At 46.7% G+C, this 15956-nt stretch overlaps 1 protein-coding gene across 1 annotated transcript; it reads left to right on the top strand.

Annotated features, from left to right (window-relative positions):
• Positions 1-2995: 2995 nt before the first annotated feature.
• On the top strand, positions 2996-14580 carry PRSS23 (serine protease 23). The gene is made up of 2 exons (XM_044258357.1): positions 2996-3124; positions 10913-14580. Exon 2 carries the CDS (start codon positions 10926-10928, stop codon positions 12057-12059), a length of 1134 nt encoding a protein of 377 aa, XP_044114292.1. The 5' UTR covers positions 2996-3124; positions 10913-10925; the 3' UTR covers positions 12060-14580.
• Positions 14581-15956: the final 1376 nt, after the last annotated feature.

Here is a 15956-nt window from a genome sequence, read left to right as displayed (position 1 = left end):
GGATGGTGCTTGTTTAAGCCCCGAGTTCACGGGGATCAACTGTAGTTAGAACTTCCTTAGATAGGGAGCATCAGACCTGAGATGAGCTATGGGAGTGGTGATAGGGAAGGGATATGCTTCTGGGTCCTTCCGTGCCTCAGTTTCTCTTTCTGAGTGATGGGAATAATGATCTTATTTTCCACCATCCTAGCTCCCCAAATTGGTTACAGTGTAATTTTTTAAACTATCAGGACAAAGGAGTCATGAATGTCAGTGTGGGTTGAGGTCCTGCTGAAAGAGCCCGCTCCAAAGCAGAGCTAAGGCTTGTTCTTCTCATATAACAGATGTAACTGTGGCTAATATTTATTCAGGGCTTACTCTGTGTCAGGTGGTGTGCTAAGTGTTGTATGTATATTAATTCATTCAGTTCCTGAAACAACCCAATGAGGTAGTCTCCATTTCACAGAGGAGGAAACAGAGGCACAGAGGCACAGAAGGGTTAAGCCAAATCTACACAGCTAATAAATGACAGAGGTCAGAATAGTACTCACATACTTAAATGCCTCTGGTGCACTCTTAATTATGTTGCTGTACTGGCTTCCTCCTGCCATCTCTTTAATTGGGTGCCTACCACCATGGTGAGCATGTAGCAGATGCTCAATAAATATTTGAATTGGGGTAAAACTAATGATACTCAAGCATGGTTGAGAAGTCTCTCCCTTCATCCTCTCCTTCCAGTTCCAGCTCCAGCTCCTCTGTTAAGGAAGGTACTTGGCTTTTAATGATGTTTTTCCAGTTGGGAGCTGTGGACCCTTGGAGATCCATAATTAACTTTTCTTTGTAGTTTTCATATGGATTGAATACAAACACATTCTGGATCGTTGGGATAACCATCTAATACCAAGAACTGCTTTGTGATTTGAGTGTCTATGTGTGCTGCGTCTTGGTGCCAAGAGCTATAACTTTACCCCTCATGCTATTAAGAAAGGAATAGTGTAGGGGTGCCTGGGTGGCACAGTTAAGCCTTTGGCTCAGGTCATGATCCCAGGGTCCTGTCCAGCTCCCTGCTCAGCAGGGATTCTGATTATCCCTCTCCCAATGCCCTTTTTCCCCACTTGCCTTCTCACTTGTTCTGTTCTCTCTCTCAAATGAATAAAAAATCTTAAAAAAAACCCACAAAATTAACACATATTATACATATATATATTATATATATTAGAGTCAAGTGAAAGCCAAATATAATGACAAAGGGTGTGAGTAAAGGTGTGGTTACTGAAACAGAGGAAAGAAGTGAGAAAATTGTGTCAATACTGAGAGCAGGAGAGCCACCCAGAGCTCAAATGTACCCCTATCTGGGTAGTCAGTACCACATGATGCTAATAGTAGTTGAGTAAACATTACTAATTTAACGTTACTGTATTGGGAAGGGATTTTTATATTTAATTTAAAAATTTGTTTTGGCTTTATTCCAGAATTGTTCATAAGCTGTAACAGAAATGTGTATCTGATTTAATGCTTATATATAGTAAGGTAACATTATAAAAGAAACGAATTTAAGCCAATACTGGGGAGGTTTGAAAAAATTTTGCCCTTAAAATAGTGGAGGGTATCGGTTTCTCTCACACTGAGAAACACCACACAACAGCACATGTTGGGGCTTTCCTATTTAAAATCAATTGCAGACACAAACACATTAGGTGTATCATTAACACCCTGGTGTGAAAGAGTATGTTAGACCCTCCTTTTCTGAGTGTGGGCTTTGATGAGAGAACGGACCCCTAAGGGGCCTGACGGAGAAAATGTGGCCTCTGTACACTGGGCAGGTCATTAACCCTCTAAACTTCTGTTACTATCTGTGAAACAGTGGTTTCTGCCGCTTCTTCACCGCAAAGGTTGATGTATAAAGCTGGTTCCTAGTTACATACTGATGGACTGGGAGAGAAGAGGAAAGCTCTAGCACTAGATTCTTTAAAGATTTTTTTAAAATTTATTTATTTGACAGAGAGAGATCACAAGTAGGCAGAGAGGCAGGCAGAGAGAGAGAGGAGGAAGCAGGCTCCCTGCTGAGCAGAGAGCCCGATGCGGGACTCGATTCCAGGACGCTGAGATCATGACCTGAGCCGAAGGTTAAGTGCGGCTTAACCCACTGAGCCACCCAGGCGCCCCACTAGATTTTTAAATGGCGCAGTCACCGGCCTGGCTAGGCGGAGACCCGGCACTGCGGACTCCTAGGCGAGAACTCAAGGAAGCAGGCCGGCTGGGCGAGGAGGTGGCTCCACCAGCTGGTGCCCCTATAGAAAGCTGATCAGGGCGGTGGGTTCAGCAGCCCGCCCGGCACTCCAAGGCGGCCAAGGCCTGCAGTGCTTCGGGCCCCACGCACCCCGTGCGTGCGGAAAGGGATGCAAAGCACTGGTGGTCCTGCCCCCCGAACGCACCTTTGCGTTCCTCGGAGGCACCTGAGAAACTGGGTGAAGCGGGAAGGACTTCGGTCATCCCCTAAAAACTCAAGTGCACAGAGTTCTCCCAACTCCAGTTTGCCGAGTTTCCCCATGCCCCAGGTGTAGCCCGCGTTCACAGGCGGGGTTGGGGGCGACCCTGGGGAGCACTCCGTCTTTGCGAGTAGGCAGCTGCGTGCAGGCGGCGAAGGCCCGAGACTCGCTCGAGAGGCTGCGGTCGAGCCCCGCGAGTGCGCGGGGCCGGAAGGGTGAAGGCGCCGGGCTCCCCGGCCGGGCGGGTCCTCCGCGAGAGCGGAGCAGGCCGGCGCTGAGAGGCCGAGACCGGCGAGAGCCGACGCGCCGCGGGGACCCACCTGCGCGGACCGCACGGCTGCGGAACCCCGAGCTGGAAGCCCCCAGCTCCCGCCCGAGGCGAGGGGCGGGGGCTGGGGCGGACGCGCGGGCTGGGGGCGGGGGGTGGGGTAGGGGCGGCTGGCGCGCGGCTTCCCCGAGGCCGGAGGCGGGGCGGGCGGGCCTCGGGAGGCGCGCGGGGCGGACCCGCCCGCTGCCGGCGCTGCTCGCTCGCCCGCCCGCCAGCTCGCACTCGGTCGCGCCGCGGGGCAGGCATGGGAGTCGCACGCGTCCTCCCGGCGCCCACACCTGTTGGAGCGGCGCAGTGAGCCGCAGCCCCTGCGGGCTGCTCGGCGCGGGTGAGTGCGGGCGCGGGCTCGGGACGCCGCGGAACTCGCGGGGAGCGCGGCGCCGACTGCAGCGGGACAAAGGGCCGGTGCGCGCGGCGTGCGGTGACTGCTGGCTGCGGGGGGCACCGGGGACTTCGTCCGGCCGCCCTCGGGGCTGGAGGGCTGGGGCCCGCGGCCTGAAGGAGCTCCGCGGAAACTCAGGGGCAGCAGGGCGCCTGCATTCACAGTGTCACCCGGCCGCGGGTGGGAAAGACGGGTGCTGCCTTGGATGCTGGGTGGGAGCAGAGGAAGAGCCGGGTCTGGGTGAGCTCTCCTCCAGCGGAGCGATGACAACACCCCCCTCTCCTCCGCGCCCGCACACCCCCAACCACCACCAGCACTTTCTTTCCTGGGGTTTTGCATTCATGTATTCCAACATGATCTGAACATTAATTTTTAACTGGGCGCGTGATTGTGAACACATCTTAGCCAGCAAGGAAAGTGCAGCAAACATAGGTTAGGAACGAGGATCTTTTCTCTGGAGCTTTAATTGATGGCCGTGTGCTTCCTTATAAACTGTGAACTATCACCACCGTTGGAAGCAAATATTTCTTGTTCGGCCTGTGGAACGAGTTAACTTTTAAATAAAAGTTTGAAAAGTTTAACAAATGTTTTCGAAGAGGAGGGAGAATTATTATTTTGGTGAGGAAAAACCACCATTCCCCTCCGGAATACAAATGAGGGTTGCTTTCCAACATCTTATGAAAAAGCAGCTGATAAAATTCCGGGTGTTTTATTAACCTTCGGGCGACACCCAAGAGACTTCAGAAAGAGGAACAGCCGCTGGCTGGTGGAAAGCTCCAGGTTGTTCGGGATCAGTGTGGGGATGGACTGGCTTCCCTCAGCGCCCAAAACTGGACTTAAGGAGTCCCTCCCTGTGTGCTCCTCGGAGCAGACAGGCCAATGCCAGTCACATTCACGTGGCCCTAGGGGAAGGAGTGGACTTTATAGTTTGAAGTTAGCTGTGGCCAAAGCCTAATGCCCGTTAAAGTGAGGATATTTATTGCCCTTGTTTCGGGATCCTCCTCGTGCGTAAAAGCACTGGAAATAGACCTTAGGACTGTGTCTCTCAAGAAGCCTGATGGGGGAAGGAATTTAAGAGAAATGCTACAAAAGCCACTATGTTTACTTGTGAAAGTTTCATCATATGTTTCATCATATGTAGACCTTCTGCATTCGAATAAATTGTTTCACTTGTGTTCTTCCCACGTAAATAGTCACTGTCATGCTTTCCTGTACCTTAGCTGGAAAGGAAGCTTTCTTGCCAGGTAACTAATATGGATCTCATTTTTGTAACACCAATACCTTATTCAAGTAGATGGTGAATTGGGGTGCACTTTTCTGTTTGTAGTATTAATACTGCAGTACCCATTGGTGGATCTGAGAACATTACTGGCCCCAGTCTGCAGTGTCTAATAGGCTCAGGTTCTCCCAATAGTTTTTTTTTTTCATAGATCCCTTAGGATTCAGTCCACCGGGCATTATTCATGCATAACTCCCACTGGCTCTGGGGAATTCCTTTCTCCAGGTCTCACCACTGACAGTTTGGTACACTCTGTTCTTGTTCTGCCACCTGGTTTGTCCCAAGCTCACTAGGGTAGTTCATTCTGCCTAAAAGTTGATACAGAAGAAGTTAAACTTGGGTTTGACCACAAGATTATGTTTAGGGTGCTCAGGCTTGTAAATGCCCTATATTTCTTTCCTGTCCGGGCTGTAATTCTTTTTTTTTTTTTTAAAGATTTTATTTATTTATTTGACAGACAGAGATGACAAGCAGGCAGAGAGGCAGGCAAAGAGAGAGAGGGGGAAGCAGGCTCCCCACTGAGCTGAGAGCCCAATGTGGGACTCAATCCTAGGACCCTGGGATCACAAACCAAGCTGAAGGCAGAGGCTTTAACCCACTGAGCCACCCAGGTGCCCCCGGGTTGTAATTCTTAAACCATTATGTGATTAGGTCTGTTTTCCTTTAACAGGTTCTGTGACTCTGGAAAATGAGACCAAGCCTGGCTGCAGAGAGTTCATAGAGCTTTGTTCATTTTTAGGTATTTGCTTTAGGAATTAGCATGGTTTCACTGTTCAGTATTCCTGCCGCAGATTCCATGGAAAACCCTTTGTTAGCCTTCCAGATGGTGTCCAAAACTTTTATCTCCACAGACTTGCCCACTGTTTGTTTCAACATTACTGTTTATAGTGGTCACAGGAATTCATCTGTTGTACAAAAGAGAATGTATGTCCTGAGGATTAGATTTTTTTTTTTTTTTCTCTTCTCCCAGCACTTCTTTGCTAGAGGAGTTAGTCATTCTCCCAAACACTTGCCCTCTTGAGGAGAACTGGGTTGTTGCAGTGTTGAAGACGTTGCAGTTCTGGGGCAGAGAAGTGTCAGTGCCCAAACCTCTAAGCAGATGGCGGTGGTTTGTACGTCAATGTGCACAGTCCCTTCACCATTAGATTATGAGTGGATTTGTGAAGTAGCAGCATCCTCCTAATGTATAAATATTTTTAGATGGTGGACAGCAGGACAGTGGCTCATGCTGAGTGCTGGAGCACGGAATGTGTAACTCTTGTCAGTCAGAGATACAGAGCTGGAAAAGGAATCGTTTCTGTATTACTAAGCATGGTTTAAAAAATATATATACTTGCTTACCTTAATTTTCCATTCCGCTTTGTCATTCAGGTGAAGTGATACATGAGAATCTTTGGTTGAGAACTTTACAAGATAATTATGTATGTGAGGAATCTTTATCCAGTAAAGGCTTATTCCTAGAAATGAAATGTTATAGACCTGAGTTTTTTCCATCTGGAGTTAGATATAATGAAAATAAGATTTGGAAGGTAAGATCTGGAAATCTTTGGGTTTTTTTGTTTGTTTTGTTTTTTAAGGGGTGAGTATTTCAGACAGCTCTATAAAGATGAGGTGACTCATTTGTGAAGACAAGAAAGAATTTCAAGGTAATGGAATCCATTAGTTTCCTTTCCAACAGTGAGATGATGAATGTTGTTATTATATCTGTTTCTATCCTAGAGTGTTTGTTTAAGTAGACTTAAATGGGCATAGTGCAGGCTTGCTTAGAGTTTATAAAAATGGAAACAATACTTGTCTTCTGTGAAATTATTCAGGAAATTATTATCAGGTGAGTTGAGAAGTTAATGCAAAGCCACCAACCTAATTTTAAAGCATCATGGTTATCATTGGCGTCTTATTAATGGGGAAGGAGTCAGGGTAGGGTGTGATTGCCTTGGGAAAGGGCCTTGATGGGTGAGATTCCCCCCTCACACTTTTCTGAGAGCTTGCACACCCAGCCATCCTTCCACACCATTCTTGAAAGCCGCCCTCTGCTGGAGGCCTTTGTTTCCTTGGAGAACTGAGGAGGGAAATCTTGTCTCCCAGATAGGCAAGAGATTAGCAAAATAAATTTTCCTCTTACCCTCTGCCTCTGGCCTCCTGAATTCTGTGCGTGTAGCTCCCAAACAGTAAATGATGGTGCAGATCCTGTTTGTGTACAGCAGAATGCTTGCCCTGGGCTTTTGTGACCCTGGAAAATTCTAAAATTAGAAAATCCTGGGTCTGAAAAGACCAGCACTAAAAAGACTAAAGGGATCATCCATTCAGGTTGTTACTCAGAATAATTTTTAAGCTATACTAAACACACATCTGGTAAAGGGGTGAGCAGTTTATGAAATACATAACCTTAATACAAATGTCAGCTTAAACCCATTTGGGAGCCTGAGAACAGACAACTTTATCTCCCAATTTATAGTCAGTTAAAAAACCATTATGTTGCATACCTCAAACTAATATAATTATACTTCAGTAAAATTTTAAAAATAATAATAACAACAAACTTAACCACTTTGGAAGAATTTGACCTGCATTAGTCTGCTTTAATTTCTAAATATGAATTAAAGTCTTTTTAATGCAGTTTTATAGCCTTCAAAGTTACAAAGAGAATTTAATCAAGATATAAACCATCAGAACAAGGTCTTACCACAAGTTAATGAGTTCAGTTTAAGCAATAATATAGGGAACCTGCAGGCGGTATTTCTGAATAATGGAAGTTTCTGTTTTTAAGGGATCCGAAAAGTTTATTCCTAAGGGGTGAAATCTTGATACTGCCCTGTTGGTTTAGCAGACCTTTACTTAAGTTGGGCTAATTTCTCCTTCACTGGCTAAATGATCAGAATTTAAGTTGTAAGGACTCTTGAATTAGTAATATCATTGAATGACTGTTAGGTATTAGATAATATTCTATCTAGAATATTGATATTGATATTTCTTAAAGAATATTAATATCCTAATAAAACTCTCTTTAGAATCCTCTACCAGCATCATATGATTTATAAATGATCCCAAAAGTTCTTGGCACAGTCACTTGTCCTCTCTCTGAGGAACAAATTCAGTCCTGTATTTTTGGAAGCAGAGTGAAGCCGTGGCCAGTGAGAGATCTTAACTGACTGCCCAGCCCTTATGCCCACGAAAAAACTTGTCTCCATTTCTCCAGACCCCTAACTCTCCTAAATGTTCTCAGGAGCTGGTTCCAAAACATTTTTTGAAAAGACCGACCTTAACAACAACAACAAAAAAAAACGAAAAAAAAAAAAAATCTGTGACCTCACTGTGAGGTAAGACACGTTTCAAGGACTGAAAATACTTCTAAAATGGGTTTGCTGTAGAGGCAAAGCACTTGGGAAAGTGAAGTTAGAGTTAATTTTGCCTAAGAGGAGGTTAATTCATTAAGACCCAGTTGCTAGTTAAATATTGCAGACTCTTTCCTGCCATTCTCTTCCCTGACACTCCTGCCAATGGACTATTTCAATGTTTGGATAAAGAGATGCCACTGGAGGAATTCTGCTACAGTAGATAATTCAGGCAGTGCGCTCCCGCATCCAGTTCACATGTAAATTTCCAGTTTGAGACTTGAGGATGCAAGCTCTAGATGGGGGCCCTGGGAGCATGCTCTACCCGCCCTGTCCCTGTTCTTCGTACACACCAAAAAGATTACCTACAGTTTACAAAAACTCATAGCATAATACCATCTCCTCTCTCTCTCTTTCTCTCTCTCTGGCTTAAGAATCACATTTTGAGAATAGGAATACGTGGCAGCGAGGACCTCTGGATCCTGTGTTTTCTTTCTTAGATAAGCTGAAGTCAAACATGGCCTAACACATCTGCTGGTCCATGTTATCAGGCATCAGCATTCTCCACGGTAATCTAAGGGAGGAGGCAAAGGTGTGTAGGGGTCCAAGACACAGCCCTGTGGGAGATGCAGGATTCCTCCTAGTACATATCACACTTGGCAGGGATTCTAGTGGGGGGGGGGGAGCATTTAGTTACCCAGACAGCAACTTATAGAGAAAAAGGCTGTCCAGGACCTTTGGTATCTTTAAGGACTGGGTCCTGAGCCAGGAGACGGGAATAATCAGACACAGAGCCGTTTCCTAAAGGGTTGTCCTCACCACAACTAGCCCACCGGGGAAGTCCCCATTAGGGAGGAAGGCTTTCCTAGCATTAGCATCCCCTCCCTCATCCACTTAGAGCCTTTAGTCATGAAGGTATCCACCCTCCCCACCAGCAAGCACATGCAAACACGTATGTGCACATACACACGTCCCCCGGAGTTTCGAGGATTTGGAGAAACCACTAGATGTATTGCCTTCCTGCAGAAGAGCCAAGGGACTCTTCCTGTTTGGCAAAAGGGAAAGAAACAATTTCAAAGAATCAGGAAGAGCCAAGGAATTACCTTTTCTGGGAGCTCATTCCTTTTTAATCCTATCCCTGTTTTCTCTAACAGAAGTGGAATCAGAGAGAAGGAGCCAAGCAAAACGATCTCAGAAAGGGGGGCGGATAAGCACACCTCTTCGTAATGTCGTGTGTAGATATTGGGAGTGTGGGTTGGCATGCTCAGCTGGACTAGATCAGATCGATGGGATTTACCAGTTCTATGTAAAAGAAAGCAAAAGGTACCCAAAAGCTGCCAGCAGGTCTGTGCTCTCAGGAGGAAGAGAATGGGAACAAGGAGATGGCTTCTTCCTCACTCCTGCCAGGTTCCAAAGCCTGGGAGACCTAACCCTTCCATGTCCTCCTTTCGGGAAAACGTCACCGTGAACACATTACCTTACCTGCTGCATCAGCTTTTCCTGAGCAGAAGATCCACAGCCAGTCAGAGCCAGCTGGTCCTTGAATGTTTATGGGAGTACTTCCCAATCTCGTTTTTCATTGTTGTTTTTCTGGTGGGATGATTGATCCAGCTCTTTGAACATACATTTCAGGAGAAAATCTAAACTTCTTCAGTTAGTGTACACAGTCTTGCATAATATGGCTCTTGCCCCCTGCCTTTCCCACCTTTGCTGAGCTAAGTACAGTTTCTGAAATGACTCGCACGGTCGCACATCTCCGCGTCTTTGCGTACTACTGCCCCCGCTCTCGAAGTGTCGCCTTCACCCTGTCTTAGATTATCTAACTTCTCCTCACCTTCACCACCCACCTCAAGCATCACCTCCCCTGGAATGGCTCCCCTGTTCTTGATCCTCCCCACACCTGGATTCCATGCCCTTTCCCCCCAAGCCGCCCCATCATCCACATACATCTCTGTCATTAGCACTCAGCATGCATCGTTACAGAAATGTGGTTTTTGTAGCTACACGAATCACTCACTCACTCTTCGATGAATACAAGTACTCATTCAGTAAATCCACTCAATAAATCTTTGTTGAGCGAACATTAGCATAGGGGCCAAATTCAAGGCATTCAGTGGAGCCAGGAACATAGATACAAAGACCTGAAAAGTAACCAGCAGTAAAGCTCACAATGTGATACCTGATGCTACGTTAGAGCTTCAGATCTTTGACAGAGATTCTGTTAGCAGGCCACAGAATCCAAAGGAAGAAGGAATATCTTGTTTGCTAGAGGCCTGATGACTCTGGAACTAAATTCATAATAGTTAAGATTGTTTTAAATTTAAAAAAAAAGGGGGGGGTTCCTTGGTGGCTCAGTCATTAAGTGTCCGCCTTCCACGCAGGTCATGATTCCTGGGTCCTGGGATCGAGCCCCGCATCTGGCTCCCTGCTCAGTGGGAAGCCTCCTACTCCCTTTCCCACTCCTCTTGCTTGTGTTCCCTCTCTCGCTGGGTTTCTCTCTGTCAAATAAATAAATAAAATCTTTTAAAAATTTTTCAAAAAAAGAAAAAAGTCTCCTGCTCTCTTTGGAGTCACTCCCCACTTCGAAGCAATAGGAATCCCAGCATGTGCCATGCTGTGGAGCTATCCCTCCTCCAAGCCTTGGTCCCTCAGTTAGCTGTGTGGTTGAAGTTTACAGGAGCAAGTTGCACTGAAGATTTTCCAAGCGCAGGCTGTACTGAGAACAGCAGAAAGAAGGAAAGAGGGGCAGGTGGACCAGGGAGGTGGGAGAGAATAAAAGCTTAGAACCGAGCACAAAGAAGGCCAGACATCACACAGAACCCAGGGCTCCCAGAGCAGCTCTCCTGGGGACGAACGACCGTGTGTGCGCCACCTCGCGCTGGGCCATCCTGAGGGACATCTGAAACGTAGAAGGGAATGAACACCCCGTCTCATTTTGAGCACGGGAACGTTCCCGGGTTCAGCCTTGGATTGTAAGTGAGACCATTATCTTGGGATTCCTCTCCACACCCTGATTCCTGAGGAGGGTTCACAGACTTGGAAACAATGACAGGCATGCTGCCGGGCTGTCCAGCCGCTGCTCAGCCCCTTGCCCTCCTGACCTGCTTATCTTTGTTCCTACAGAGTGGTGCTCAGCATGGCGGGGATCCCAGGGCTTCTCTTCCTTTTCCTCCTCCTGCTCTGTGCTGTTGGGCAGGTGAGCCCCTATGGCACCCACTGGAAACCCACCTGGCCGGCTTACCGCCTCCCCGTGGTCTTGCCCCAGTCCACCCTCAACCTGGGCAAGCCAGACTTTGGGGCCGAAGCCAGATTGGATGTGTCCTCCTCGTGCGGACCCCAGTGTCATAAGGGGACTCCACTGCCCACTTACGAAGAGGCCAAGCAGTACTTGTCTTACGAGACGCTCTATGCCAACGGCAGCCGCACGGAGACGCAGGTGGGCATTTACGTCCTCAGCAGTGGCGGGGGCCGAGAGTCTTCGGGGAGGTCTCGGAGGAAGCGGCAGATTTATGGCTACGACAGCAGATTCAGCATCTTCGGGAAGGACTTCTTGCTCAACTACCCCTTCTCCACATCAGTGAAGTTATCTACGGGCTGCACGGGCACCCTGGTGGCGGAGAAGCACGTCCTCACGGCTGCCCATTGCATCCACGACGGGAAAACCTATGTGAAGGGGACCCAGAAACTTCGAGTGGGCTTCCTGAAGCCCAAGTTTAAAGACGGCGGTCGCGGGGCCAACAGCTCAAGCTCCGCGGGGCCGGAGAAGATGAAGTTTCAGTGGATCCGGGTGAAGCGTACCCACGTGCCCAAGGGTTGGATCAAAGGCAATGCCAACGACATTGGCATGGATTATGACTACGCCCTCCTAGAACTCAAAAAACCCCACAAGAGAAAGTTCATGAAGATTGGGGTGAGCCCTCCGGCCAAGCAGCTGCCGGGAGGCAGGATCCACTTCTCTGGGTATGACAATGATCGACCCGGCAACTTGGTGTACCGCTTCTGTGATGTCAAAGACGAGACCTATGACCTGCTCTACCAGCAGTGCGACGCCCAGCCCGGGGCCAGCGGCTCCGGGGTCTACGTGAGGATGTGGAAGAGGCAGCAGCAGAAGTGGGAGCGGAAAATTATTGGCATCTTTTCAGGGCACCAGTGGGTAGACATGAATGGTTCTCCGCAGGACTTCAACGTGGCCGTTAGAATCACCCCTCTCAAATATGCTCAGATCTGCTATTGGATTAAAGGAAACTACCTGGATTGCAGGGAGGGGTGACGCAGTGTTCCTTCCTGGCCACACTTGATGGTCTTCGTGTACTTATTTTAGGAGAGGCCAAATGTTGTCATTGGGGTGTGTGTGTGTGTGTGTGTGTGTGCGTGCGTGCCTGCGTGTGTGATGTGTCATGATTCCTTTTACCTAACTTTTTAAAGTTGCAAGATGCCTGGCTTTATGATTTGAAAACTGGTTTGTGTATCCTGTATCATTTAAGGAGTTTAAAGGCATACTTTTGCATAGAAATAAAAGCAAACAAACAAACACACCACACTGATGTTTGGGACAATAGGGAATATTTAGCAAGTAAGTTAATCTTTCACTTTTGGAGAACTTTGAACTTTTTTCATCTGAACTTGTTTCAAAGGTTTATATTAAATATGTGGCATACGGGAGATAAGAGATTCTTAAATTCTTATGTGTGTATATATGTGTATTTTCTCCTGAGATTCATCTTGGGGTTTTTTGTTGTTGTTGTTGTTGTTTTTAATGCCTAGTCGTTAACATTTCCAGAGGGCAGTGTTCCCCATACAACTCTTAGGAAACTTCACGATACTTCGTAGACAGGCGGGTATAGTATTTTGGATTTGGAGGTGTTTACACAGTAGTCCTTGATAAGTAAAAGAATTTGTTGACTATATTGGTACACCTTTTAAACTGTGTCTTACAGTAAGTCAGTATCCCAAGTTGCTTGCAGTTTTGAAATAGTTTCCCTCCCAAAGACTGTTGCTATCCTTCTGGAGAAGACCCAACCTATGGCCCTGTCAGCTTTGTGATGCACCAGAGAGGGCAAGACCATTTATGCCCAGCCTTCCACTTCACAGGATTTTACTCACGTTCTTTGAACTCGCTCTTTTCCAGAAGACAATCGTCAGAACCCAATTAGAAAAAGCTGTGTATTGCTTAATGGTTGTGGTCCCACTAAAAACAATCATTTCATTTTACCCCCGGAGTATAGCACACCTCATGTTTTATCATTTGGATGGAGTGATTGCAAATGAATTAAATTCCAGAGAGCAATGGACACATAGTACAGCAGATGTCACACTGGACTGAGCCCTTGTCTGGAGCCTGGCACAGGCCCACAGCCGAATCAGAATTGTGCTACGGAGTTTTCAATGTGCTTTCAGGGAGTGATGGACTTGAGCGATTCGGAAGCTTCTCTCCTTGACTTCACTTACTACAGTAAAAATATTTGGACGGTGCTTTAAGAAAAACCAAGAGGATATTCCCCCCACTCCTGCCCCTGCCCAACTGGCTTTAAAGGGCCTCTTTTACTGGGTTACTTGAGGCTACAGGCACATAACAATCAAACACCAGTAGTAAAGTTGGAAGTCGGGAGAATGCAAAGTGGATCAGAATTCCTGCTCCAGCAGATGTCTGTATGAATGTTTTACCCATAGGATAATCACAGTTTATAAAGAAAAGAATGTGACTTATTTTATGTTCTCATTTTATGCCTCTTAGCCTGAGCACATCTTCCTAAATGTCTGGGGTGGGAGAGCGGGGGGAGCAGAAGAGCAAAGGGATTACAGGACAGACGTCTGCTGGGCTTGTACCTTAGGTCATAATCAGCCTGAACTGTAACGCTCTGCAAGGACATTCAGATATGGCACGGAAGCGTCAGCTTTCTCCGGGTGGCTTTTGGCTTGGGTTTCTTGAGCTTTTCTGAAGAATCCTGATAAGACATAAGAAATGGACAGCCACAGTGCTTTCTTCAAATCACATAAGAAATATCATGCATAACAAAGAGAGGTAAGGCGGCCGGGGTTCTTCTGAGTTCCAGTACAGTTTGCTTTGAAATCTAGCAGGAACTGAGCATGAGGAAGAAGAAAGGTCTGCCTCCCCGTGTGGGATTTGGGGGGTTTTATTTTTGCTCTTGATTGATGTGAAAAGAAGTTCACTGAACACCTAGACAAGACTGATTTAAAAAAAAAAAAATAGATGCTCCTTTTGTGATGCACCTGATTTCCTGATTTTGATATTTTGCAAAGTTGAAACTTCTTCTGCCAAAGGTAGGCAGTGGCACAAATTCAAAGTACTATCAATGTTGAGTTCAAATAGGTGTCATTTACTCAAGAAAAATACCCACATGCTATGTACGACAGAACTCATAGATGGTAAAATAACCCAACGTGTCCATCTTTTCAGTGCTAATAAAAGGAAGCATGGCATCAGATTGTTGCGGAATTGGAAATAAAAAAGAACGGACTCATGAAATTAATATAATTAGTGTTTTACATGTATTAGTTATACATGGTAGGGATGTATTTCTAGTAAGGTTAGTAGAACGGCATTCCTAAAAGTATGTGCCATAAACATTCATCCCTCCAGACAATCTCCAAAGAACAAAAGGGCACCACCATTGAGTGTGGGGGTGGGGGGAGCTGCCTCACGGTACTCCCTTTCCTTAGCAGGGATTCACTTGCCTGTTTGCACTTTGAAAGCTCTAAGAAGTCCTGTAGTAAAGAATCATGGTAATGTTTTAAAATCTGCACTTCAATAAAGACCTTTGATCACTGAACCCTTGTTTTCTCATGTAATGCCAATGAGCGATTTAGTGTTCTAGTAAGTACATTGTGGGAATCTCTGTAGCAGCCCTGGTCAAGGAGATTGTACAGGAAGGACCGCGAGCCCCTAGTGGCATCAAGCATTGGTGCCTTTGGGGTGTGGCCAGAACATGGGATCCAGATAGGGAAAGGTTCCAGGGGTAAAACGGGAGAGAAGAAATTTGCAAATCATTTGTCACTGCGAGTCAGAAAGTTATGGCAGAATCCGGGACATTTTTCCCCCATAGACTTTATTCAGAATTTTGAATTTTAGAAAGGATCTAGTCCAAAAAAAAAAAAAGAAAGAAAAAATATGCCTAAAAAGGAAAAGAAAGATGAGCCAGCTAGTAGTGGAGTTGCAGGTGTTTTTCTTTTTTCGTTACTTTGGGACTGAAAGTGGATTTAAAGTGATTGGAAAACAAGTTGGAACCTCCAGATCATGGTCTTCTCTTTGTGTGACCCCGTGTCCCTGTTCAGTACCAGGGCAAGCCCCCGGGGACACCAGGCAGTATTTAAGGCAGCGATCTCTCTCTAACACCTACCGGAGTCCCTGGTCCAGAGCTTGACAAGGACGACACATGCTGCTGAAGGAGAGTCAGCAGGGGAGTTCTGACCCAAGTCCTTGGCGCTTCCTTTCAAGGGGCTGGTCACTGTCCTAGACCAGGGAGGCTAGGAGATAGGCTCTGCCCAGGCCTGGCTCTCTTTGATTTTTCTGAGTTCTTTACATGCCTGGCCCTCTTAGTCCCTGTTACGAACCAACTCAAGGATGCCTCGAGGTTGCCACTGTCAGTTTATGTCTATTTGGTAGAACGTCCATTTATTTTATCTAGAATGGAGTTTTTTTTGAGCCGGAATGGAAAGTCTGTGAATAATGAGTTTAGGACAGCAGGCATATACCAGGTGTGTCCCTGGAAATCCAACATGTCTGCTCCACTCTAACTGGTAAGCCCTTCAGAGCACTGTCTGGAAAGAATGCAGACCGACAGCCATTTTGGTAACCTCGGAGCAATGGTGGGGCTGCAGCTTCCTGCCTGTCTCATACCTGGGCTGTCATGGGGTTCCTCCTGCATGCCGCCTTTGCCTGGAGCAGCATTTAGAGGGCTTCCAGTGGAGGAAGGGTATTAAAAATTTTTTTTGCTGGGCTGGCATTTAGAGCAGATAGGTGGTAAACACTGACCATTTCCTAGCAGCCCAGAGGAAGAAAGAAACCAGCTTCCAGGAATAGAATAAATAAGGCTAAGAGTTAGGACATCAGACTGGTGAGGGAACATGATGGCCTTGGAGTTGGGCAGACTGATTCCATAGTTGCCTGGTTCCTTTTGGTGAATAAATCTCAGTGCAGTTTAATTGA

The sequence above is a fragment of the Neovison vison genome, chromosome 7 (genome assembly GCF_020171115.1).
Source record: "Neovison vison isolate M4711 chromosome 7, ASM_NN_V1, whole genome shotgun sequence".
NCBI lineage: Eukaryota > Metazoa > Chordata > Mammalia > Carnivora > Mustelidae > Neogale > Neogale vison.
This window is presented reverse-complemented; position numbering and strand designations above follow the sequence as displayed.

Bases quoted from the DNA above. Each gene is read 5' to 3' on its own strand.
- PRSS23 (XM_044258357.1), top strand. From the start codon at position 10,926: ATGGCGGGGATCCCAGGGCTTCTCTTCCTTTTCCTCCTCCTGCTCTGT.